This window comes from Panulirus ornatus, chromosome 11 (genome assembly GCF_036320965.1).
Source record: "Panulirus ornatus isolate Po-2019 chromosome 11, ASM3632096v1, whole genome shotgun sequence".
NCBI lineage: Eukaryota > Metazoa > Arthropoda > Malacostraca > Decapoda > Palinuridae > Panulirus > Panulirus ornatus.
In genome coordinates this window covers 50,519,873-50,547,731 of record NC_092234.1, presented here as the reverse complement: position 1 = coordinate 50,547,731, position 27,859 = coordinate 50,519,873, and the positions used below count along the sequence as shown (strand labels likewise).

The following is a 27,859-nucleotide window of genomic DNA, read 5'->3' as shown; positions in this document are numbered from 1 at the left end:
CATGACTGGAAGAAGCTTTCCAGGCTTCAAAAAACGTTCCAGCGACATAACATCTACATCCTATTTCTACATCCATGGCTGGAAGAAGCTTTCCAGGCTTCAAAAGACGTTCCAGGGACATAACACCCACAACCCAATTCCATGACAGAGAAAAAGCTTTCCAGAACTCATGCGACACCCTCCAAAGACCTGTTACTCGACCCCATCATCATGAAGATGAAGCTATCTGCAACCAGACACAATCCAGGACATGACATGACTGGAAGACAGATCAAGAAAGGCGGTCACGCCAACTGAGGTGTTCCAGGACTCACTCACCATCGGCGTCGTAGTGGCTCCAGACTTCCATGAACTGGTTGGCCGTCAGCTTCTTGAGTTCGCGCGACTCATCGTCACGGAACTGACGCATGAAGTTGTTGCACTTCTCCTGGGAGTTCATTTTCCTCTGGTAGTCGATGTCTGTGATGGTGCCAGCTGCCATACTGTGGGGGGGAAAAAGAACACGGCTCAGTTAAACACACACACACACACACACATGGATAGCACTTGCTGGCGAGGTGGGCAGATATAATAATGTGTTTTAATTAAGATGGGGGTGTGGGGGGTTAATACAAAGGGTAGAAGTAATTACTACGATAATGATGATTTGATTAAGAGGTAATGAGGTCATTACCAAGAGGTAATATTGATAGATATTGATTCAACTGAGGTAATTAGGTCATTACCAAGAGGTAATATTAGTAGATATTGATTCAACTGAGGTAATTAGGTCATTACCAAGAGGTAATATTAGTAGATATTGATTCAACTGAGGTAATTAGGTCATTACCAAGAGGTAATATTGATAGATACTGATTTAACTGAGGTAATTAGGTTATTACCAAGAGGTAATATTAGTAGATATTGATTCAACTGAGGTAATTAGATCATTACCAAGAGGTAATATTGGTAGATATTGATTCAACTGAGGTAATTAGGTCATTACCAAGAGGTATCATTGGTATATATGGACGATTTGATTGAGGTAATTAGGTAATTACCACTTCACCTCACCTCCCTCCTCACCTCACTTCACCTCCCTCCCTTCTCACCTCACTTCACCTGCCTCCCTCCCTCCTCACCTCACTTCACCTCCCTCCCTCCTCACCTCACTTCATCTCCCTCCCTCCTCACCTCACTTCACCTCCCTCCCTCCCTCCTCACCTCACTTCACCTCCCTCCCTCCTCACCTCACTTCACCTCCCTCCCTCCTCACCTCACTTCACCTCCCTCCCTCCCTCCTCACCTCACTTCATCTCACCTCCCTCCTCACCTCACTTCACCTCCCTCCCTCCTCACCTCACTTCACCTCACCTTACCTCCCTCCTCACCTCACTTCACCTCCCTCCTCACCTCACCTCACCTCACTTCACCTCCGTCCTCACCTCACTTCACCTCACCTCCCCTCCCTGGTTGTAGCTACAAGCCTAGCGCTATCAAAATACCTCGACCAACCCAATCTGTCATTATCGTCCGGCCTTTACATACGTACGTCTTTTACGACAAGCATCGCACCTCCACTTACGTTACGACGCTCCGGTCCCTAGAGCTGGGTTATTATTGCCTACCTACAACATTCTTGGCCTTCAGAAATCACAACCTTCTTCTTTGTTTCTTTTTGGGTAGCACAGAATCGCTCGCCAGCCAACGAAGGAGGAGTGTCGCAAGTTCCCATAACACGGGGTTACGTACCTACGACTGACGTAGATTACGTTACCTCCCGTCGTACCATTGGTGAATGGACGATGGTCAACATCGCACAAGGGGTGAATCATTCCTACACAGGCAATACACTCGAGTCACTTTGAATAGTGTATACGTAATTGCCAAATGACCTCATCCGGTGAGCGAGTTCGCAGACTCGCTGAGCGACAATGGAAACCAATTCCCTTTTTTCAAACATGACACTTCCACTGTTGTATTCTCATGGCTCAATTCTCCCTCAGGAAGGCATAGAATACAACTTGGAATGTTCTTTCATACAAATTTCCATCGTAATCAGTGAAATATCTAAAGAGCTTCCATCACATGTCATTTTCTTCTCAGTAACGCGCCGATAATTTTTTTTATATTTTTCTTTCGTCCCCCTTCGCTTATACAAGCGTTTAAGGAAGTTTTGAAAAAAATATCAACGCACCGAGCACACTTTATCTCTATATAAACACGGTCAAGATTAATTCCCCGACACGCAAATTTACATATATACATACATACATATATATACATACACCGAGCGTGTGGCTCGGGGTAGGCGAAGCGATGGTCCACCGAAGTCTGTAAGGGAATCCGACACATTCAATGTGTGTGTGGGAACCTCTGGTCTTTATATAACCCCCATACTTTATTGTCATGATCAAACTTATACACTGTATCTAACACCATATGCGTATGTTCATCTATATACGACATCAGATCTAACACCATATGCGTATGTGCATCTATATACGACATCAGATCTAACACCATATGCGTATGTGCATCTATATACGACACCAGATCTAACACCATATGCGTATGTGCATCTATATACGACACCAGATCTAAGACCATATGCGTATGTGCATCTATATACGACACCAGATCTAAGACCATACGCGTATGTGCATCTATATACGACACCAGATCTAACACCATATGCGTATGTACATCTATATACGACACCAGATCTAACACCATATGCGTATGTACATCTATATATGACATCAGATCTAACACCATATGCGTATGTACATCTATATACGACACCAGATCTAACACCATATGCGTATGTACATCTATATATGACATCAGATCTAAGACCATATGCGTATGTACATCTATATATGACATCATATATTACACCATATGCGTATATGCATCTATATACGACACCAGATCTAAGACCATATGCGTATGTACATCTATATATGACATCGTGTATTACACTATATGCGTATGTACATCTATATACGACACCATACATAACACTATATGCGTATGTGCATCTATATACGAAACCATGTATTACGCTACATGCGTATGTGCTCATCCTCTCTAAGGGTCATTTAAGGTCACAAACTTTTTTCCATTTACGGTTACATTTTTCTCTTAAAGCACACTCAAGCTGGCACAGATTAGAAAAAACAAAAACAAAAGAAATCTACCGTGATATCTACAGCTATAGATACCCAAACTTCCCTACGCTAACCCGTAAACCACAAATAGATTCGCTGACCAGGTTATCCAAGTCATACCCCATTACCGAAACCTATATGCATTTAGCAGCTATAACGTTCCCCTTAATTTCGCTAAGGCCACAAAGACTTATTGCCCAACTTAACCGACTTTTCTAACATAAAAAAAAAAAGAGCATCTGGCTTTATACCAACGTAACCTAACGTAAATATTACCAAGCAGGATTCAAATTGATGACCTTATACTCTACCAACGAACAAGTGAAAGCCAAGGACGGGCCTTCCAACCCCATGTTTCACCACCAGCCCAAAGGACAAACCCTCTGTGGGATTTCCACACCACATTTACCACAACATCCAACACCACTTGTAGCATCATGCGTCTGACTGTAAACTACGGAACATCTCTCTTGCTGCGCACAGGAAGGAGAGAGAGAGAGAGAGAGAGAGAGAGAGAGAGAGAGAGAGAGAGAGAGAGAGAGAGAGAGAGAGAAAGAGAGAGAGAGAGAGAGAAACTGCATATCATATTGAGATGAAAGTGGAAAGTAGGTGCATTAAAGAAACCCAGGGAGTCAGAATTACTTTGTTAATTAAGGCGAAAAGTTTTTAAATTTGTTGGGAAGTACCTTCCAACATTTTGTCTCTTTTTTTCAATTTTCGTTAGTGGGACGTGAAAACTACACTATATATCTAATCACGTTAAAAACTATGATCATTGTATTGACTGGAGTAACGCCATCTCAGTTATTAACTCTAACTCTATTACCAAGAGAAATATCATTGAATCTTCTATTATAGAATACACAAAGAATTATAATCTTACTATTAGTGATGGTCTATATAAATTAGATAACTTTACTGTTGATGAAATGATAAGTTTATGAACGCTCGTTGTATGTTTTGGACAATCACATGTTTACCAAATGGCGTCGTAGCTTCGTCTCTTCGACTATATATCAACTGACTGTTATATTTCTCTCTTGTCTCTCCCCTGATGATGTGATTATTACACGAAAATGCACTTGGGAACTTATCGTGTTTCATTTTCCCCGTGGACTCATAGGAATATATATATATATATATATATATATATATATATATATATATATATATATATATATATATATATATATATATATATATATATATATATATAATGGTGACATAACCAAACCACAAGGATAGGGATTAGGTTTCGTTGCTGACCACTAGGATAAACCACCACTACGCACCACACACACACTACGCCAAAAGCAGACATACGCCAGGATCTGCCCCACACCCACACTGGCGTATAGGTTACGCTGAATCTTTTTTTTACTATCATAATCCCCAAACTCTCCTACGTTCCTGTATATGGCGTCACTGTAGTAATTGTCAAAATCTACTCTGTAATTGTTTCATCCATTACTGACGATCTATTTTTGTTGTGTGTGTTTGGTCGACTTACGAATTAATTTGAATATTTCGAAACCTTAAGATGTATATTTTTCCCCTATACCTGTCTTCATCCTGTTGTTCGTACTCAAAAATAAAGAAATCCACTCTAAACCTGACCTACTGTTCATGATAATCTCCAGAGCACCTGACCTACTGTCCATGATAATCTCCAGAGCACTCATGAACTACCAATTAACACAGAGTACACATGAACTACCAATTAACACAGAGTACACATGAACTACCAATTAACACAGAGTACACATGAACTACCAATTAACACAGAGTACACATGAACTACCAATTAACACAGAGTACACATGAACTACCAATTAACACAGAGTACGCATGAACTACCAATTAACACAGAGTACACATGAACTACCGATTAACACAGAGAATTGACCAATTAACACGATCCTATGATTTGGTGTGTTTGGTCGACTTACGATCAATGAATCAAACCTTAAGAGTAATTTTCCCATACCATTACATCCTGATGACTACCAAAAATAAGAAATACAACCCTGAACTACCTTAACTGTACCATGATAATCTACCAGAGCACTGAACTACCCATATACATCTCCCGACACCATGAACTACCAATTAACACTTAAAGACACATGAACTACCAATTAACACAGAGCACACATGAACTACCAATTAACACAGAGTACACATGAACTACCAATTAACACAAGTACCCCATGAACTACCAATTAACACTAAGACACATGAACTACCAATTAACACAGAGTACGCATGAACTACCAATTAACACAGAGTACACATGAACTACCAATTAACACATTACAGACCACATGAACTACCAATTAACACATCAAAGACCACATGAACTACCAATTAACACATTAAAGACCACATGAACTACCAATTAACACATTACAGACCACATGAACTACCAATGAACATATTACAGACCACATGAACTACCAATTAACACAGAGTACACATGAACTACCAATTAACACATTACAGACCACATGAACTACCAATTACCACATCACTCCAGACGTGCACCACTACGAAACGAGAACCCGAACCATGAAACCGTCACACAAAAGTGAGTAAAGAGATCAAACAACACAAGATCTTTTTCCAAACTTTTTCTCTTTTTTTTTGGAGAAAAAAAAAATGCAAAACATCCAAGTCTTCTTAATGGGTTTTCAGACATGATGATGAACGAGAGGCAACGACCCGCCCATGTCCACCATGTAATAACAGACCCTCTTCGACCACAGACCCGCCCATGTCCACCATGTAATAACAGACCCTCTTCGACCACAGACCCGCCCATGTCCACCATGTAATAATAGACCCCCTTCGACCACAAACCCGCCCATGTCCACCATGCATTAATAGACCCCCTTCGACCACAGACCCGCCCATGTCCACCATGTAATAACAGACCCTCTTCGACCACAGACCCGCCCATGTCCACCATGTAATAATAGACCCCCTTCGACCACAGACCCGCCCATGTCCACCATGTAATAATAGACCCCCTTCGACCACAGACCCGCCCATGTCCACCATGTAATAATAGACCCCCTTCGACCACAGACAGACAGACAGACCCGTTCCGTTACGCTGAAAAAATTTGATATGGTCAACCCTAAAGCAACGAACCACACAGAATGTGTGTGTGTGTGTGTGTGTGTGTGTGTGTGTGTGTGTGTGTGTGTATGTATGTGTGTGTGTGTGTGTGTGTGTGTGTGTGTGTGTATATATGTGTGTGTGTGTGTGTGTGTGTGTGTGTGTGTGTGTGTGTGTGTATCCGTATGTGTATATGTGTGTGTGTGTGTGTGTGTATGTGTGTGTGTGACCACAATCTCTGGAGGAGGAGGAGAGGAGGGGGTGGTGGTGTAGGGAGTCAAATCCCCCAACTCCATTTTCAAATCCCCCTACTCCATTTTCTTTTCTTATCGGCCGGGGTGGGTGACTATTAAAGAAACCCGTCACATAGCTTGCTTCCCAGCAAACCTTCAGTATTCCATCTTCTATATCGCCATCTCATTGCCTACCCTCGTGTGTGTGTGTGTGTGTGTGTGTGTGTGTGTGTGTGTGTGTGTGTGTGTGTGGAGGGGGTTGTTTAGATGAACCATCACTGACGTCATAATGACCCATCAAAGCATGTGAGCGAAATATTAATTTCGTGGTCACGGACAGGTTAGAAGACGTAGTGGCATAAAAGAAAACGTAAAGACGGACAGGGTGGTCTTCTGAAATGCGTCAGATACGTCACGTACAGACAAGATAAGCTGTTTACAAGCTTAAGCTCTTCCATGAAGTTCTACAGAGAACAGCTCTTTCCCCAAACCTCTACCAACCTCTTAACTACCCGACCTCCTGCAGACCACAGAGTTAACTACACGACCTCCTGCAGACCACAGAGTTAACTACATGACCTCCTGCAGACCGCAGAGTTAACTACACGACCTCCTGCAGACCACAGAGTTAACTACACGACCTCCTGCAGACCACAGAGTTAACTACATGACCTCCTGCAGACCGCAGAGTTAACTACACGACCTCCTGCAGACCACAGTTAACTACATGGCCTGCAGACCACAGAGTTAACTACACGACCTTCTGCAGACCACAGAGTTAACTACACGACCTCCTGCAGACCACAGAGTTAGCTACACGACCTCCTGCAGACCACAGAGTTAACTACACGACCTCCTGCAGACCACAGAGTTAACTACACGACCTTCTGCAGACCACAGAGTTAACTACACGACCTCCTGCAGACCACAGAGTTAACTTCACGACCTCCTGCAGACCACAGAGTTAACTACACGACCTCCTGCAGACCACAGAGTTAACTACACGACCTCCTGCAGACCACAGCGTGTAGGTCTTCGCAATCATGCAGACGACCGTCTACAATCACATCACAACACCCCAACACCTCACAAGCAACGTATGGACATCACACTGGGCGACTGGAAGGGGCGGACTCGCCCAGAAAGGGGGCGTCAACTTCACCACACAAGATGCTCGGCCACCGTTCTGACCTCAGACTCGAACCCAGCCTCTACCATCCCGCGCACCTGGACCTGCCACTCGCTCCCGCTCTGACAAACCACCAATTAATCATTCCCGTGGAGGGGTGGGTGAGAGGGGGGTGGGGGTGTCGTCATTATCCACGACACGCACCCGACATCAAACTAAACTCACCCACTCCCACCTCGTCCCCCGCTCCCACTCCCACCTCGTCCCCCACTCCCACAGAACCAGAAGCGATGCCAGATTTGGACAAGAGAAAGAGGGAAGTCTTCAGTATCCCCTATAATCAATTCATCTCACACTCCACCGTCAACCACGCCTCCCCTCCCTGGTCATCCACCGGTCAACCACGCCTCCCCTTGCCTGGTCATCCACCGGTTTAAAGCAACCATAACACACACACACACACACACACACACACCTTCGCAGCCAAATAAACATCCTCCCAACACAATTCCCCTTCAAAAGCCCTGCCACCAAGTTCTTTGCCACAGCGCCTGTAGGTCCTTCCTTCCCATACCAACAACTCTAGACCTCACGTCACCTCAACTAGATATAATCAAAACAGAAAACTAGAAATAGACGTTATCTGTCGCGTCAACAACAATAACAATTACAGGTTATTAGCAAATACAAACCCCCAACCCTCTCTACCTCACACTTCGCGAACCCAAACCCAGACCCCCAGCAACCACAACACACAAGACCCGACAGATATTCACATAACGTAGTAACAGGCACTCATCAAACCGACCCCCGCCCGCCTTCACAACTCGGGTTTTAACACCACAACCTCGCTTGACCTACAGCCATCTGAAAACCCCCTCCCCCACGCTCCTCAAACATACGAGGCTTACACTTTCTCTCTCTTGTGTGTGCCTTCATGACATCCTCCACCACCTTCCTTCCTTCCTGCAACACTACAGAAAGCCAACGATGCAACACACACATCTCAACACCGTGCACGCACGCACGCACGCCCATCTCAACACCCTGCACGCACGCACGCCCACGATGCGACTACAACGGCGAGGGCACTGACCACACGCTCGAGCCGCCCATCCCTCTACCCCAACACGGACACGTAACGCGTCACCACTATGACCCCCCGTGGTCCCCACCCGGTGGACGTGGCTGGCTTCCCGAGCGCTGCAGAGGTCTCTCTCTCTCTCTCTCTCTCTCTCTCTCTCTCTCTCTCTCTCTCTCTCTCTCTCTCTCTCTCTCTCAATAAAAGATAAGAGAAGGCCCCCCCTAAGGCAGGAGGGCAGGTAAATCCCCTTCTTTTTATTCTCTCTCTCTCTCTCTCTCTCTTTCTTTCTCTCTCTCTCTCTCTCTCTCTCTCTCTCTCTCTCTCTCTCTCTCTCCCAATAAAAGATAAGAGAAAGCCCCCCCTAAGGCAGGAGGGCAGGTAAATCCCCCCCTTTTTATTCTCTCTCTCTCTCTCTCTCTCTCTCTCTCTCTCTCTCTCTCTCTCCCCCTGGGCTGGCAGCTGGCTACAGTGTGGCTTGGGTGGGAGGTGCCCACTGCTCACGCGAATGGCCGAGGGGCTCGAGCCTATTCAAATGAAGTCATGGTGGGCAACATCCACCGCTACGCAGGGGGTCAAGTGTGTGTGTGTGTGTGTGTGTGTGTGTGTGTGTGTGTGTGTGTGTGTGTGTGTGTGTGTGTGTGTGTGTTTTGCCGGGTCCCCCCCCCCCTCCCCTGCAAGAGGATCCATCGCGAGCGCAAAGTCACCTATGGCCAGGCCTGCGTCAATCACTGGGAGTCCAGAGAACTTCATCTCAAACTCCAAATGGGTCTTCCGTTCCCTGCGCCTGGAAGTGGCGCAGTCCTGGGCCCGATGGAGACTTTGGGAAAGGATCCTGGGCAACACCTGGACACTGCTACTGAAATTAATCCCGGGATAATCATAAACACAATCATAAATAGAATGCTCAAGGCGCTGCCTCACTCACGCTGGAAACGGCGATCAAATATATGAATATCTACATAAGAGAGAAAGCTAATTCGGCCTCGAGCGACGACGTCATAATTTTCCATAAAATCATAAAGAAAATGCTCATGGCGCTGCCTCGCTAACGCTGGAAACGGCGATCAAATAAATGAATATCAATATACGAGAGAAAGCTAATTCGGCCTCGAGCGACGACGTCATAATTTTCCATAAAATCATAAAGAAAATGCTCATGGCGCTACCACGCTAACGCTGGAAACGGCGATCAAATATATGAATATCTACATAAGAGAGAAAGCTAATTCGGCCTCGAGCGACGACGTCATAATTTTCCATAAAATCATAAGGAAAATGCTCATGGCGCTACCACGCTAACGCTGGAAACGGCGATCAAATATATGAATATCTATTTATACAAGAGAGAAGGCTAATTCAGCCTCTAGCGATGACGTGAATACCCAACCAAAAAAAAAACGGCCCTAAGGACACGCGGGGAATTCAATTATTATTCAAAGTTGTAGTAGTAGTGATGGGGTTGTGAAGGGGGGAGTATATTAAAGCGTTGTGGTGATGGTGAGGGATGGGCCCACGGTGACGGGGTTGTGGTAGCGGGAGAGGAGATGGGAAGGGGGGGAAATGGGTGGTGGAACCAGACGAGCTGATGGCTGTGGTACATGTGGTAGATGGGCTCGTGGTGCACAACGTGGTGTTCTGTGGTGAGGGTGGTGTTCTCTGGTATATATATATATATATATATATATATATATATATATATATATATATATATATATATATATATATATATATATATATATTTTTTTTTTTTTTTTTTTTTTTTTTTATACTTTGTCGCTGTCTCCCGCGTATTGCGAGGTAGCGCAAGGAAACAGACGAAAGAAATGGCCCAACCCCCCCCCCCCCATACACATGTACATACACACGTCCACACACACAAATATACATACCTACACAGCTTTCCATGGTTTACCCCGGACGCTTCACATGCCTTGATTCAATCCATATATATGTATATATATATATATACATATATATATACATATATATATATATATATATATATATATATATATATATATATATATATATATATATATATATATATATATATTTATATATATATATATATATACATATATATATACATATATATATATATATATATATATATATATATATATATATATATATATATATATATATATATATGTATATATATATATTTATATATATATATATATACATATATATATATATACATATATATATATATATATATATATATATATATATATATATATATATATATATATATATATAATACTTATGAGCGAAAAAGTGAGGTTAGTGACACGGGTCACTACAGGAGCGAGTGATGGGAAATTTAGTTAGGAAATCGAAAATCTAGACAACCAGGAGGAGGAGGGAAGAAGACAGTGTCATACCAGATATAAACACAAGATCTCAGGCGTCGAGCAAGCATTAAGTCCCATATTATCTTCAGGAGTCTAGCTAGATATAACCCATATGAAAAAAAAAAAAATAGATGAATATATAACGAAAGGCAACAGCGATAAAAGACGAAAGAAAAAAAAAGCAAAAAAAAAAAAAAAATATAACGAAATGGAAATTTCAATGATAACGTAACAAAGGACAAGAAATGGACACGCCCTCCATCCCCCACCCCTCCACAACACCACCACAAACCACTGCCCCTCCACCCCCCCACCAAAGAGAATATATATATATATATATATATATATATATATATATATATATATATATATATATATAGATAGATAGATAGATAGATAGATAGATATAAATTTTGCCTGACCGACCCTGCGCGCCCTTCTCCCCACACCAGCACCATATATGTTGATAAAAGCCCCTCTCTCTCTCTCTCTCCCTCTCTCCCCTACCCGAGGTATTAAAGCCAGGGGAGAGAGAGAGAGAGAGAGAGAGAGAGAGAGAGAGAGAGAGAGAGAGAGAGAGAGAGAGAGAGAGAGAGAATGTGTGTTGCAAGGAGGTAATTTTACCCAAACAAGTTTTTAATCGTTTTCTATATACGATTCCACCGCCGACAGCGTCAAATAAAACTCTCCCATCAAATATATCTTGCATCATACTTTCCACCTTAACATGCAATGTCACAATTAATTGTCCAGCCACCACCTCGTTTCGCCTACACTCTAAAAAAAAAAGAAGAAAATCTAAATGGAATGTCTTCTTCATTTTAAGCTCGAAATTCCACATTTTCACGACGCCTCGCCACATGTAACTGACCTGTTGTCGTACCACAAGCTTACGAACTATATATATATATATATATATATATATATATATATATATATATATCTTTTCTTTTTCTTTCATACTATTCGCCATTTCCTGCGTTAGCAAGGTAGCGTTAAGAACAGAGGACTGGGCCTCTGAGGGAATATCCTCACCTGGCCTCGTTCTCTGTTCCTTCTTTTGGAAAATTAAAAAAATACAAGAGGGGAGGATTTCCAGCCCCCCACTCCCATATATATATATATATATATATATATATATATATATATATATATATATATATATATTCAAAGACCCACGAACCGTCTGCATAGGGTTCAAGCTTGTAAACAAACATTCCTCCGTCAATGGCTTGTTACAACAAACAAGTTTGGTCTTACGGTTTGATAAGACACAAAAATAAAACAGGTTACCAAAAATTCGCACATATACACACACACACACACACACACACACACACACACAAAACACCATACAACTGTGTGGCTTTTCACCAATCAGAACCGTAAACAAAAAATAAATAAATAAATAAATAAATTCGCACATATATACACACACACACACACAACACACCATACAACTGTGTGGCTTTTCCACCAATCAGAACTGTAAAATAAATGAATAAATATATGCTGAAGGCGACGAAATGGTAATCTGTCAAAGGCAATTGCAAAACAAACCACGAAAATAATTACGTTACGAAACAGCAAAGTACGGGAGAGGGGGGGAAAAAATAACTGCGAGCGCTGGTAACTTAATAATGTCAAGTCAGGTATTACCATAGCCTCTTCACCCTGCCCCGGAATCCATGGGGTAACGCGTTACCGGCCGCTACGGGCGATAGTCACGTAACACGCAAGGATGGCGGGGTAACGTGATGATGTGGTGCGTTGTGTTACGGCGCATTTGTGACGTTGTGGTCATTGCTGGGTTATGGTGTGATGGCGTCACTGTGCTGTTGTGGTGTGGAGGGGGAGGGAGGGAGGGGAATGTTGTGATGGAGGTCACTATGGGGTTATGGTGTTGTGATGGAGGGTCACTATGGGGTTATGGTGTTGTGATGGAGGTCACTATGGGGTTATGGTGTTGTGATGGAGGGTCACTATGGGGTTATGGTGTTGTGATGGAGGTCACTATGGGGTTATGGTGTTGTGATGGAGGGTCACTATGGGGTTATGGTGTTGTGATGGAGGTCACTATGGGGTTATGGTGTCGTGATGGAGGGTCACTATGGGGTTATGGTGTTGTGATGGAGGTCACTATGGGGTTATGGTGTTGTGATGGAGGTCACTATGGGGTTATGGTGTTGTGATGGAGGGTCACTATGGGGTTATGGTGTTGTGATGGAGGGTCACTATGAGGTTATGGTGTTGTGATGGAGGTCACTATGGGGTTATGGTGTTGTGATGGAGGGTCACTATGGGAATATGGTGTTGTGATGGAGGGTCACTATGGGCTTATGGTGTCGTGATGGAGGGTCACTATGGGGTTATGGTGTCGTGATGGAGGTCACTATGGGGTTATGGTGTCGTGATGGAGGTTCACTATGGGGTTATGGTGTTGTGATGGAGGTTCACTATGGGGTTATGGTGTTGTAATGGAGGTCACTATGGGGTTATGGTGTTGTGATGGAGGTCACTATGGGGTTATGGTGTTGTGATGGAGGGACACTATGGGGTTATGGTGTTGTAATGGAGGTCACTATGGGGTTATGGTGTTGTGATGGAGGTTCACTATGGGGTTATGGTGTCGTGATGGAGGGTCACTATGGGGTTATGGTGTTGTAATGGAGGTCACTATGGGGTTATGGTGTTGTGATGGAGGTCACTATGGGGTTATGGTGTTGTGATGGAGGTTCACTATGGGGTTATGGTGTTGTAATGGAGGTCACTATGGGGTTATGGTGTTGTGATGGAGGGTCACTATGGGGTTATGGTGTCGTGATGGAGGGTCACTATGGGGTTATGGTGTTGTGATGGAGGTTCACTATGGGGTTATGGTGTTGTAATGGAGGTCACTATGGGGTTATGGTGTTGTGATGGAGGTTCACTATGGGGTTATGGTGTTGTGATGGAGGTCACTATGGGGTTATGGTGTTGTGATGGAGGTCACTATGGGGTTATGGTGTTGTGATGGAGGTTCACTATGGGGTTATGGTGTTGTGATGGAGGTTCACTATGGGGTTATGGTGTTGTGATGGAGGTCACTATGGGCTTATGGTGTCGTGATGGAGGTCACTATGGGGTTATGGTGTTGTGATGGAGGTTCACTATGGGGTTATGGTGTTGTGATGGAGGTCACTATGGGGTTATGGTGTTGTGATGGAGGTCACTATGTGGTTATGGTGTTGTGATGGAGGTTCACTATGGGGTTATGGTGTTGTGATGGAGGTTCACTATGGGGTTATGGTGTTGTGATGGAGGTTACTATGGGCTTATGGTGTCGTGATGGAGGTCACTATGGGGTTATGGTGTCGTGATGGAGGGTCACTATGGGGTTATGGTGTTGTGATGGAGGTCACTATGGCGTTATGGTGTTGTGATGGAGGGGCACTATGGGGTTATGGTGTTGTGATGGAGGGCCACTATGGGGTTATGGTGTTGTGATGGAGGTCACTATGGGGTTATGGTGTTGTGATGGAGGTCACTATGGGGTTATGGTGTTGTGATGGAGGTTCACTATGGGGTTATGGTGTTGTAATGGAGGTCACTATGGGGTTATGGTGTTGTGATGGAGGGTCACTATGGGGTTATGGTGTTGTGATGGAGGTCACTATGGGGTTATGGTGTTGTGATGGAGGGCCACTATGGGGTTATGGTGTTGTGATGGAGGTCACTATGGGGTTATGGTGAAGTGATACCATATGGTTGTGATTTGGTCATGACAAGGTTGTAAAAGTGGTCAATATGGAGTGGCCACACTGTAGGACTATGTTGTAGGTCAGTAAAGGGTTGTAATGTCCCTCTAGGGTTATGGTGTTGTTACAATGGGTTCATTGTCACAATGGGGTTGTAGTGTTATTATCTATTGACAACCACAAAGAACACAGGTTAAGTCAAACACAACTAATACCTCCAAATATACAATAACTGATCAACTAATACCTCCAAATATACAATAATTGATCAACTAATACCTCCAAATATACAATAATTGATCAACTAATACCTCCAAATATACAATAATTGATCAACTAATACCTCCAAATATACAATAACTGATCAACTAATACCTCCAAATATACAATAACTGATCAACTAATACCTCCAAATATACAATAACTGATCAACTAATACCTCCAAATATACAATAATTGATCACAACTAATACCTCCAAATATACAATATTTAATCACTTGATTCGTAAAAGTAAACCGTTGCTAATCTAGTCTGTTCATAATTAATCTAAAACCTTTTTTTTTCTTTCCTTTGTTTCTGATCAACAAAAAAAAGTGTTATAAAACTAACACAGTTTTTCATCTCGACTGTTCGACCCAACTCGTAACAAAAAAAAATAGATTACACAGGTTTTTGATAAATTCTTCGTCACACTGCGTATGTAACAAACTTCCACGATAAATGAAATGGTGCGTTTTAAAAGTTCAACACGACATAGTCTTTATTTTCTCTCCTTTCTTTTTTTTGTAATTTTCTCTCCTTTTTTTTTCATATTTTTTGAGAGGGGGAGGGAAAAGGTTTGATAAAATGATACGTATATTTACGAATCTATTTTTCGCTCTTTTATTAAGTGTCCCAAAATACGCGCTAGGTTGAACTGGCAATGCCCGAGGGTAATTTCAACTCCAGTGTTCCCCCACTTCAAAACCCCACTACTGAAACGTAACAACTCCAGTGTTTCCCACTTCAAAACCCCACTACTGAAACGTAAGAACTCCAGTGTTTCCCACTTCGAAAACCCCACTACTGAAACGTAACAACTCCAGTGTTTCCCACTTCAAAAACCCCACTACTGAAACGTAAATTTTCCCGATCACTAAACTGGGCGAATACAATTCTACAGAACTGTTCATATTTTCTTTTTTTTGGGGTGGATGGGCTGGCCATTTTGATATATCATCACCTACACAACGACCCAATGAAACACACCCACTGTTACTAACGGTCAAATCACCTGGGATGATGATGAGGATGACGGGACGTGGTTAAAACAACGTACGTGAACTGCCAGACCAATTGCCAACCACATACACTTCCACCACTTCCCGACGGAGAAACCACTACACAGTACACACCACTACACAGTACACACCACTACACAGTACACCACTACACAGTACACACCACTACACAGTACACACCACTACACAGTACACACCACTACACAGTACACCACTACACAGTACACACCACTACACAGTACACCACTACACAGTACACCACTACACAGTGCACACCACTACACAGTACACACCCCTACACAGTACACACCACTACACAGTACACACCACTACACAGTACACCACTACACAGTACACACCACTACACAGTACACACCACTACACAGTACACACCACTACACAGTACACCACTACACAGTACACACCACTACACAGTACACCACTACACAGTACACCACTACACAGTGCACACCACTACACAGTACACACCCCTACACAGTACACACCACTACACAGTACACACCACTACACAGTACACCACTACACAGTACACACCACTACACAGTACACACCACTACACAGTACACCACTACACAGTACACACCCCTACACAGTACACACCACTACACAGTACACACCACTACACAGTACACACCACTACACAGTACACACCACTACACAGTACACACCACTACACAGTACACACCACGACACAGTACACACCACTACACAGTACACACCACTACACAGTACACCACTACACAGTAAACACCCCTACACAGTACACACCACTACACAATACACACCACTACACAGTACACACCCCTACACAGTACACACCACTACACAGTACACACCACTACACAGTACACACCCCTACACAGTACACACCCCTACACAGTACACACCACTACACAGTACACAACTACACAGTACACACCCCTACACAGTACACACCACTACACAGTACACACCACTACACAGTACACACCCCTACACAGTACACACCACTACACAGTACACACCACTACACAGTACACACCCCTACACAGTACACACCACTACACAGTACACACCACTACACAGTACACACCCCTACACAGTACACACCATTACACAGTACACACCACTACACCAGACGTGATGGCTCGCCGGCGTCAACAGACCCACTGAGTGTGTGTGTGTGTGTATGTTGTCCAGTCCCCTGGGACAGCGTCCTTCAAACGAGCTCTCAAACACACACCGTCCAGTTAACTACAATTATTGTCTTTTATTTCACCAGTAACAAATATTCTAAATAAAAAAAAAAAAAGAATTCGGTTTTTTTTTGCTTATTACTTGATAAATTACTCTTGTCAATTCTGATATTTAGATTATTTGTTATAAATATTAATTTCTTTTTAAGGATAGATTCTCGAATGACGTGTGTCAACCCGTTTTCTGTTTTTTTTCAACCCGTTTTCTGTTCTTTTTTTTTTCTTTTGTTTTGAGGTTTTACCAGAGTGTTTCGTCTGGTCATAAATAATTCTCCTGTGAGATATGACATTGACTTCTAAAAATTACTTTTATTTCTGCATTAATATCAATTTCATTGTATGAATATTAAAATAATTTCAGTGTATCATTCATCTTTTTTTAGACCAGAGATTTATATAGTAAGTTATAGTCGTATAATTATACTCTAGTGATCATCATTGTTCAAAATGCTCTTATGATATTTTAAAATCAATCTACCATCAATGAAACACACACACACACACACACACACACATATATATATATATATATATATATATATATATATATAGTGAAGTGTTTTAGGTATCTGGGAGTGGATCTGGCAGCGGATGGAACCATGGAAGCGGAAGTGGATCATAGGGTGGGGGAGGGGGCGAAAATTCTGGGGGCCTTGAAGAATGTGTGGAAGTCGAGAACATTATCTCGGAAAGCAAAAATGGGTATGTTTGAAGGAACAGTGGTTCCAACAATGTTGTATGGTTGCGAGGCGTGGGCTATGGATAGAGTTGTGCGCAGGAGGATGGATGTGCTGAAAATGAGATGTTTGAGGACAATGTGTGGTGTGAGGTGGTTTGATCGAGTGAGTAACGTAAGGGTAAGAGAGATGTGTGGAAATAAAAAGAGCGTGGTTGAGAGAGCAGAAGAGGGTGTTTTGAAGTGGTTTGGGCACATGGAGAGAATGAGTGAGGAAAGATTGACCAAGAGGATATATGTGTCGGAGGTGGAGGGAACGAGGAGAAGAGGGAGACCAAATTGGAGGTGGAAAGATGGAGTGAAAAAGATTTTGTGTGATCGGGGCCTGAACATGCAGGAGGGTGAAAGGAGGGCAAGGAATAGAGTGAATTGGAGCGATGTGGTATACCGGGGTTGACGTGCTGTCAGTGGATTGAATCAAGGCATGTGAAGCGTCTGGGGTAAACCATGGAAAGCTGTGTAGGTATGTATATTTGCGTGTGTGGACGTATGTATATACATGTGTATGGGGGTGGGGGATTGGGCCATTTCTTTCGTCTGTTTCCTTGCGCTACCTCGCAAACGCGGGAGACAGCGACAAAGTATAATAAAAAAAAAATAAAATATATATATATATATATATATATATATATATATATATATATATATTCAGTTGTAACTTCGGACAACAGTGCGCCATCATCCATATGCCGGAGGGAGGTGGAGGGGGTAGTAAAAAAAAAAAATATGGTTGATGATGGGGTTCTGTGAGAGATATTAAAGGATAAAATTTTAACTCGTGATTTCTTTTTTTTTTTTTTCTTCAAATGACACTGAAAAGGACTATGAAAAAAGGACAGGGACGGAGAGGGGGTGGGGGATGGGGGTGTGGGTGTGGGTGTGGGGGATGCGGGTGTGGGTGTGGGGGATGGGGGTGTGGGTGTGGGGGTGTGTGAAGGTCGGTTGGAGAGGGCGGTGGTAAGAGCTTTTGAGAGAGAGAGAGAGAGAGAGAGAGAGAGAGAGAGAGAGAGAGAGAGAGACAGAGAGAGAGAGAAGGTAGACCACCATTATCCTACTACTACTATTGGCTAGCGTCGCTGACCATGATTCACACACGCGCGCGCGAGGGCCCCCGCCCCGCCCCGCACCTTGTGTTCGAGCCTTAGAGCGCGTCAGTATTAGGCCCACAGAAAACCCAAGTGTTCATCCTCCCCCTTGAGAGTTGGCCGTTAAAGGGGTAACTGGCTTATTCCTCCACCCACGTCACACTGAACACCACGTAGTGGATCAGACGACCTCACTCACGACTGTTATTCAAGTGTTATTGTGAACAACACCACCATCATGCACCATGCACAGACCTGGACAACGCGATCATGTCATTCATGTGGTCAATTGACCTTGTGGTGAGTAACTGAGGGAGGGAGGGAAGGAGGGAGGGAAGGAGGGATGAGGAGGGAGGGAACACAACGGGAGCAGGTAGGGTAACACGTCCAGCGAAGACGAGACAAAATCATGGAGGAGTCGGGGTCACACAGGCCTTCATGGTCAAGTATGGTGACAAACTAACGTTCAGCGACCAGGAGGGGACGGAGGGGACGAGGAGGCAATGGTCACGAGACGTTCTGTGAAATCCACATTGAACGCCAGTAGATCCACGGCTCACCTTAAAGCGTGGAGAAAAAAAATGAGCCGTGGTTTGATGGCGGATGTCCAAATGCGAAGGAGAGAGATTGGCGGTCGTACACGCCGTGACGCACGGACGGACGGGACGTCCAAAGGCGACACATGAGCCAGCCAGGACCTGGATGGTATATGAGACCAAGACAAGACGACATCACGATAAGAAAAAGGAGGAGGAGTGAGGAGAGGACTGAGAACAATATTGAGACTGGAGACGATCCAAACGCTTGCCACCAGTTATCATTACGGGATAAATCATCAGCTAAAGAGATGAGGATCAAGGCTGAGGGGGAAAACGGAGAGATGACAATATGACGAAGTGAATGACAATATCAAAAGTGTTTACGCAGCGGAGGACAATGCAGCAGCAGCAGCAGCAGCGCCTCAACACCCTCTGGGGTGGAATGAGGAGGAAGCTCTTGGAAAACACTGAAATATTTACAACAAGCGGACATAGACAGAATACTAGAGCGTCTGGGCCCATACAGAAACGGGTGGTGCTGACGACGCGTCCCCATATGTGGTGCGGATGTGTGTGTGTGTGTGTGTGTGTGTGTGTGTGTGTGTGTGTGTGTGTGTGTGTGTGTGTGTGTGTGTGTGTGTGTCTGTGTGTGTGTGTGCAGCAGATACGAGACAGACAGCGACCACCCGAGATGGTGTTCAAGACGTGGGTGGAGGAAGGTGAAGCGACAAGCGAGTGGAAGAGGAGGAGGAGGAGGAGGAGGAGGAGGAGGAGGAGGAGGAGGAGGAAGAGGAGGAGGAGGAGGAAGAGGAGGAGGAGGAGGAGGAGGAGGAGGAGGAAGAGGAGGGTAAACATCACGTTGCTCAACGGGTGGTGGCGCTGACTGAACAGGCAATGGGGGAAGCAAATGGGCGACATATTGCAGAGGAGAAACGGCAGATGAGACACATAGCATGGCGTCTGGGGAGGTGGAGGAACATGGCGTCAGGGAGGAGGTGGAGGAGCATGGCGTCAGGGAGGAGGTGGTGGAGCATGGCGTCAGGGGGGAGATGGTGGAGCATGGCGTCAGGGAGGAGGTGGTGGAGCATGGCGTCAGGGGGGAGGTAGTCAGGGTGGAGTGGAGGCCTTGTGTATCGCACCTCCCAGATGTCTACGAGAGAGTGAGCTCCGTCTTAAGGGAATGGACACGACGGAGGGGATGGCCAGTCTCTGAACTGGTCACAACCCCTGAGGATCTGTCGACCATTGTGGATGACGCAGACAGAGAACAGTTCTTCGGAAGACGAGTGGACGAAACGACCAAGGGCCATGACACGAAGCTATAGAGGAAAGGGACGAGGGAACGTCATGGTATGAGAGTAATGTAGGAATGGAATAGACTGAGCTGTGGGACGGTGAATGTGGACAGTGTAGACGTTCACGGGATGGGGGCCCCCCACGAGCGTAGAACTCCCTTCCCATACGAGACACACACACACACACACACACACACACACACCCTCATCTCCTCCCCAATCAACCATCCACTCATTCACTTTCCCCCCCCTTCCCAACCCCGGAGCAAATCCCCCCACCCCCCCACGCCATCCCGTCCCGTGGACGTATCCCCCACCTAACTCAATCCCCTCCTCCCCCATCCCCAACCCACCCCCCACACACACCCCACTAACAGACAGCGGGACCAGCGCTGGGCCGCTTCTGGCACATTCAATTATGTTGCGTTATCCGGACTAGAGAGGTGGGTCAGGCAGTGGGTTAGTGGCGTTATCCGGACTAGAGAGGTGGCTCAGTGGGTTAGTGGTGTTGTGCAGACTAGAGAGGTGGGTCAGGCAGTGGGTTAGTGGTGTTGTGCAAACTAGAGAGGTGGGTCAGGCAGTGGGTTAGTGGCGTTGTCCGGACTAGAGAGGTGGGTTAGGCAGTGGGTCAGTGGTGTTGCCCGGACTAGAGAGGTGGGTTAGTGGTGTTGTTGGTGCGCAGGTGATGGTCCTCTCCGGTTCTGGTGTCCCACTATGTCCCTCTGGTTCTGGTGTCCCATTATGTCCCCCTCTGGTTCTGGTGTCCCACTATGTCCCTCTGGTTCTGGTGTCCCATTATGTCCCCCTCTGGTTCTGGTGTCCCACTATGTCCCTCTGGTTCTGGTGTCCCATTATGTCCCTCTGGTTCTGGTGTCCCGTTACGTTCCTCTGGTTCTGGTGTCCCATTATGTCCCCCTCTGGTTCTGGTGTCCCACTATGTCCCTCTGGTTCTGGTGTCCCGTTATGTCCCTCTGGTTCTGGTGTCCCATTATGTCCCTCTGGTTCTGGTGTCCCATTATGTCCCTCTGGTTCTGGTGTCCCGTTATGTCCCTCTGGTTCTGGTGTCCCATTATATCCCTCTGGTTCTGGTGTCCCATTATGTCCCTCTGGTTCTGGTGTCCCATTATGTCCCTCTGGTTCTGGTGTCCCATTATGTCCCTCTGGTTCTGGTGTCCCGTTATGTCCCTCTGGTTCTGGTGTCCCATTATGTCCCTCTGGTTCTGGTGTCCCATTATGTCCCTCTGGTTCTGGTGTCCCATTACGTCCCTCTGGTTCTAGTGTCCCATTACGTACCCTTGTTCTAGTGTCCCATTATGTCCCTCTGGTTCTGGTGTCCCATTATGTCCCTCTGGTTCTGGTGTCCCATTATGTCCCTCTGGTTCTGGTGTCCCGTTACGTTCCTCTGGTTCTGGTGTCCCATTATGTCCCTCTGGTTCTGGTGTCCCATTATGTCCCTCTGGTTCTGGTGTCCCGTTACGTTCCTCTGGTTCTGGTGTCCCATTATGTCCCTCTGGTTCTGGTGTCCCATTATGTCCCTCTGGTTCTGGTGTCCCATTATGTCCCTCTGGTTCTAGTGTCCCATTATGTCCCTCTGGTTCTGGTGTCCCATTATGTCCCTCTGGTTCTGGTGTCCCATTATGTCCCTCTGGTTCTAGTGTCCCCCTGGATTGAAACAAAGAAGATAAATGAAAGATAATCCCGTTAAATGTAAACAAGTTTTCGTAAATCTACTTTTGATAACTGGTGACACTGTTGTACCAGGCTGTTCGTGGCTGTGTCTATCTTTTTTCTACGCTCAACTGTCTGTCTGTCTGTCTGTCTGTTGTTCTCCTCCTCTGTCCATCTGTCTGTGTCTAAGTGAAATGTCTGTTAACATCACAGCATCGTCTGGTCACTTCCTTTGACCCCTGACACTCAACCTATTCCTTATGATTCTGTCTAGGCGGTAACTGTCTGTGGTATGGAATAGCTGTCTGTGTCTGTGTGTGTCTGTCTGTGCGCACCGTGGGCCTGGCTGGCAAATTGACCCAACTGGCGTTGGCCCATTCGTCTTTCAGTATGCAAATTGTGGTCTCAATTTCTCACTCGGGAGTCGCGCGACTGTATTTTTCCCTCTCTCTCTCGGTGCAGTGCTGCGTCTGGGGAGTTATATACCGTGTGTGTCTGTCTGTATGTCTTTCGCTTGTCTGTCTGTCTGTCTGTCTGTCTACTCGCTTGTCTGTTGGTAGCTCTGTCTATTACTGCGATGGGGTACATCCCGTCCACAGATACACAGTCTGGACCGACAGAACTATTATATATGTCTCTTTTTTTGTGTGGATCTGTTTGTCAAATATTTTATTTCCCCTGTCCACCTTCTCGATATCTGTCTAGACCATAAGTCTTGTCTGTCTATGGTTAGACGGAAACGTTGATGATGGATGTGCAATAAATTCACCCTGTCTGTCCATCACCTCGTGCCTGCCTCTGTCTATTCCTCCGTCCACCTGTGACGGCACTGGCCTCACTAGACGTCACTTGTAACCGGATACACCCCTTGTAACTTACCCGTCACCACAGCTTGACCCACAAGCTACTCCAAGTGGCCCAATCACCCACTTGGGGTTTTTTTTTTTACATCAGTACAATCGTCTCTTATGGGCCTATCCAACTCACGACGGATGACAATTCCATAACTATGACGCGAGCGAATAAGGGCGAGGAGAACGGATGATAATTAGTTACGACACGTAACTCTACTTGACCAGTGTTGGAAGGGGGGGGTGGGGGTGGGGAAGGTTTAGCCTCGATGCTCTGTAAACCAAACTGGTTTTAAAAGCAGACACGATCACCACACACACACTACTTAGGAGTACCACTACGGTAAGGGCGACAGTACGACCCTTGGCCTTTGCTTCTGACCCTTAACGGGCCACTTTTTCTTAACACGGGGTCGTAGCGTAGTGTTCAAGGGTCGTGCTCAAGGGCCGTACTGCCGTGCTCAAGGGCTGTAGTGTCGTGCTCAAGGGCCGTACCGTCGTGCTCAAGGGCCGTACTGTCGTGTTCAAGGGCCGTACTGCCGTGCTCAAAGGCCGTACTGTCGTGCTCAAGGGCCGTACCGTCGTGCTCAAGGGTCGTACCGTCGTGCTCAAGGGCCGTACCGTCGTGCTCAAGGGCCGTACTGTCGTGCTCAAGGGCCGTACCGTCGTGCTCAAGGGTCGTACTGTCGTGCTCAAGGGCCGTACTGTCGTGCTCAAGGGCCGTACCGTCGTGCTCAAGGGCCGTACTGTCGTGCTCAAGGTCCGTACTGTCGTGCTCAAGGGCCGTACTGTCGTGTTCAAGGGCCGGACTGTCGTGTTCAAGGGTCGTACCGTCGTGCTCAAGGGCCGTACTGTCGTGCTCAAGGGTCGTACCGTCGTGCTCAAAAGCGATCATATAATGCTTTACAACACTTCTAAATCAATGAGGATTTATTGCCAGAACTCATTACATCTGTTCTTGACGCTACCTAGCCAACGCGGGTAATGGCGAACATATGTGTATATCAGGTGACTGTTATATTTCTTTCTTGTATCTCTCCCTGATGATGTGATTTATACACGAAAGTGCACTTGGGAACTTATCGTGCTCCATTTCCATGTGGACTCATAGGAATATATATATATATATATATATATATATATATATATATATATATATATATATATATATATATATATATATATATATATATATATATAATCATGCAGGAGAAGCAGCTGCGCTAAAGATTTCCAATCCAGGTTTTTGGGAGTTTAATTCCCACAGCCCAAGATCAAACGCCATCGCATAAAACTTTCTCCTTTGAACTTTCATCTGAGAGAGAGAGAGAGAGAGAGAGAGAGAGAGAGAGAGAGAGAGAGAGAGAGAGAGAGAGAGAGACTCCATGGAACGTTTTTCCTTCCTTCTCTCTCTCTCTCTCTCTCTCTCTCTCTCTCTCTCTCTCTCTCTCTCTCTCTCACCCATTCGTTAATGAGCTGTGCGGATTCTCGGCCCCAAAATGCAGATGGTAGATAATGACGGCCATTAACTACCCACGAGGAGCTGGATGATACTAATTAGGTCGAATTATGGTGGTGGTTGATTAATTGACTGCTTCTTCCCCTCCACGAAGAGGAAAATGGTACCATGGTGACTGATGTGGCCCATGGTATGGTGTGGTACTACAGAGGGATGGGTCCAGCCGATGGGAAGATATGATACAATTAAATGGTCGTTCCAAGAAGTGGTATCTCATTAGGGACAGTACCATGAAATATGGTTCCATAAAGGTGAGGTACCATAAAGTATGGTATGGTACAATTAGGGATGGTACCATTAAGTGTGGTATAATATAATGTACGATAGGACGAGGGATGGTACACCATGAGGTATGGTACAATCAGGGATGGTACCATGAATTATGATACAATATGAATTATGGTACAATCAGGGATGGTACCATGAATTATGGTACACCATGAAGTATGGTACAATCAGGGATGGTACCCTGAATTATGGTACACCATGAGGTATGGAACAGTGATAGTACCATGAATTATGGTACAATATGAAGTATGGAACAGTGATGGTACCATGAATTATGGTACAATATGAATCATGGTACAATCAGGGAGGGTGCCATGAAGTAAATATACAAAATACAGAGGAATTCAAACACCAACAGACCACTGGGTCCTTTCCAGGCTGTCTGTGACAGTAGAAGAAGACATCAGAAACCCACAGATTACTGTGGTCAAAGGTGGAAGGCATACGGAAAATTCAAAGAGAACATAATCTGTAAATTGCCAGTGCGACGAAGGGGGCGAGCAAATAAGTCGTGGACTTGAAGCAACGTACAAACCAAGTTCTGAAACGTATCTGTAGTATTGCTTTCGCCCATTCGCTTAGACAAATCGTTCCATGTTAACAATCGTACTGAAGAACAAGCACTTGGCCTCATTCGAGGTGAATCGTTCGCCCACGAGTTTGTATCCAATGTTACTACGAGTCAAATCAGACGAATCAAGTCTTAGGTAACCTGATAGATCAAGGTGATCAAAGCCTTTGATCATTTTGAATACCTGTATTAGATCATGCTGTACTCTCTCCATTCTAATGTCGTAAGTAAGGTGACCAAAATTAAACACAATATTCAAACATGATCAACCTAGAATTCATTCCAAAGGCCCTACCTATGTACCCAAGAATTTCGTTCGCTCTTATCTCTGCTTACCCACGTATTTTCTCCTTCCCTTAAACCTTTCGCAGTTGAAGATCACTCATACTGTAGCGTAGCCTTTCACGTTTTCGCTACCGACTTGTACAACTTTGCATTTGTCGATGTTAGAATCAAACCATCACCTGTGACCCCCAGTCGATGAGTTTGTTCGTGACACTTTGAAAATGTGGAGGTTCATGTTCATTTGTGGATTCATTTCGTAGCCTTTGTATCCTCAGCGAATTTGGATATCTTGCAATGTAGCCCACTATCAACACCATTAATGTATATGAGAAACAGGACCGGTCCCAAGACTGATCCTTGTGGCACTCCACTTCTTACGTCTAACTATTCTGAGGCTTGACCATTGATCACAGCTCTCGTGTGTTTACGTAAGGCCGGACAACCAATTTCCTATCCACCAACCATCGTAAAGTACCATTAGGGATGGAGTTGGTCGTCTCACTGATGTCATTTCCACTCACTTGTTCCCTCTATCTGTTTCTCTTACATAAATCTAAGTCGGCAAGACTGTGTGAGTGTATGTTTCTTAAACATATTCCTCCTCTTCTTCTTTTCACCTTCGGGTATTACGCTATCTTTCAGTCTGCCCCTCTCCCTCTCTCTTTCCCTCCCTCCCTCTCCACGCCCCTCTCCCTCTCTCTTTCCCTCCCTCCCTCCCTCTCCATGCCCCTCTCCCTCTCTCTTTCCCTCCCTCCCTCTCCATGATGAAGTAGCTCCTCCTCGCACGCCCCAAGGTACAGCACCATTCAATCACAACAAATGACCCGTCAAGACGACCCCGACTGGCATGACATCGACAACTCCATCATCATCGTACATCGCGCATACCGCGTGAAACACACACACACACACACATACACCGCCACCACCAGACCTTCGTGCGACGGGTCGATTATTAACGTACCCCTAAGGGAAGGCAGATCACAACAACAGCTCTGCTTTCGGTATGGATGTATATCTATCTATCTATCAATTATCGTACTCCACCGGGAGAAGAGGAGGAGGGAGAGATGATCATGTCCAGAGGGAAGGGGAGATCGTACATGGCTGGGTAATGTTAATGTACCATGTTATCGTAAAGTGTTTTTCAGTTACGTGATGTCCACAACTGGGCTCCATACGTGCCTCGCTGACTCAGACTGTATTGTCCTCCCACCAAAGTACCGACCCTACAGGGTCAGGGTCAAAGGCCAGGTCACCTTACCCAAGGGTCGTATCGGGTCGTGTCGTATTTCTAAAAAAAAGTCGTACCGCTGTGTGCTCGAGGATTGCACCATCGCTACGTCGTAGGATCGTATACCAGTCGTGTTCGGGGGGGGAGATCCGACATCTTGCCTGACATTTACCCTCTCTCTCTCTCTCTCTCTCTCTCTCTCTCTCTCTCTCTCTCTCTCTCTCTATTAAGGAACGACTTAACTACTGCAGGAGATTTGACCTAACTACCACGACCATGACACGACGTGTCCCATGAACCTGTTCCTACACCCCAACCCCCCACCCGCAGTATGACCCCCGTGCATTCGCTGGAGAGCCCTACACACACACACACACACACACACACACACACACACACACACACACACACACACACACGTCCTCTCTGCTATGCAAAT

At 45.2% G+C, this 27,859-nt stretch overlaps 1 protein-coding gene across 11 annotated transcripts in view; it reads right to left on the bottom strand.

The window, feature by feature from the left end:
* The window catches only part of Cbp53E (Calbindin 53E), a 511,499-nt gene that overhangs the window by 85,506 nt on the left and 398,134 nt on the right, over positions 1 to 27,859 (bottom strand). For 9 of the 11 annotated variants that reach the window (XM_071667001.1, XM_071666998.1, XM_071667008.1 and 6 more), the window contains one exon: positions 319 to 482. In XM_071667001.1, the coding sequence (XP_071523102.1) occupies positions 319 to 481 (163 nt within the window). In that variant the 5' untranslated portion in view covers position 482. Of the gene's footprint in view, positions 1 to 318; positions 483 to 17,203; positions 17,307 to 27,859 lie in introns of those variants that run through there. The other 2 variants (XM_071667004.1, XM_071667003.1) reach the window with 2 other exon arrangements.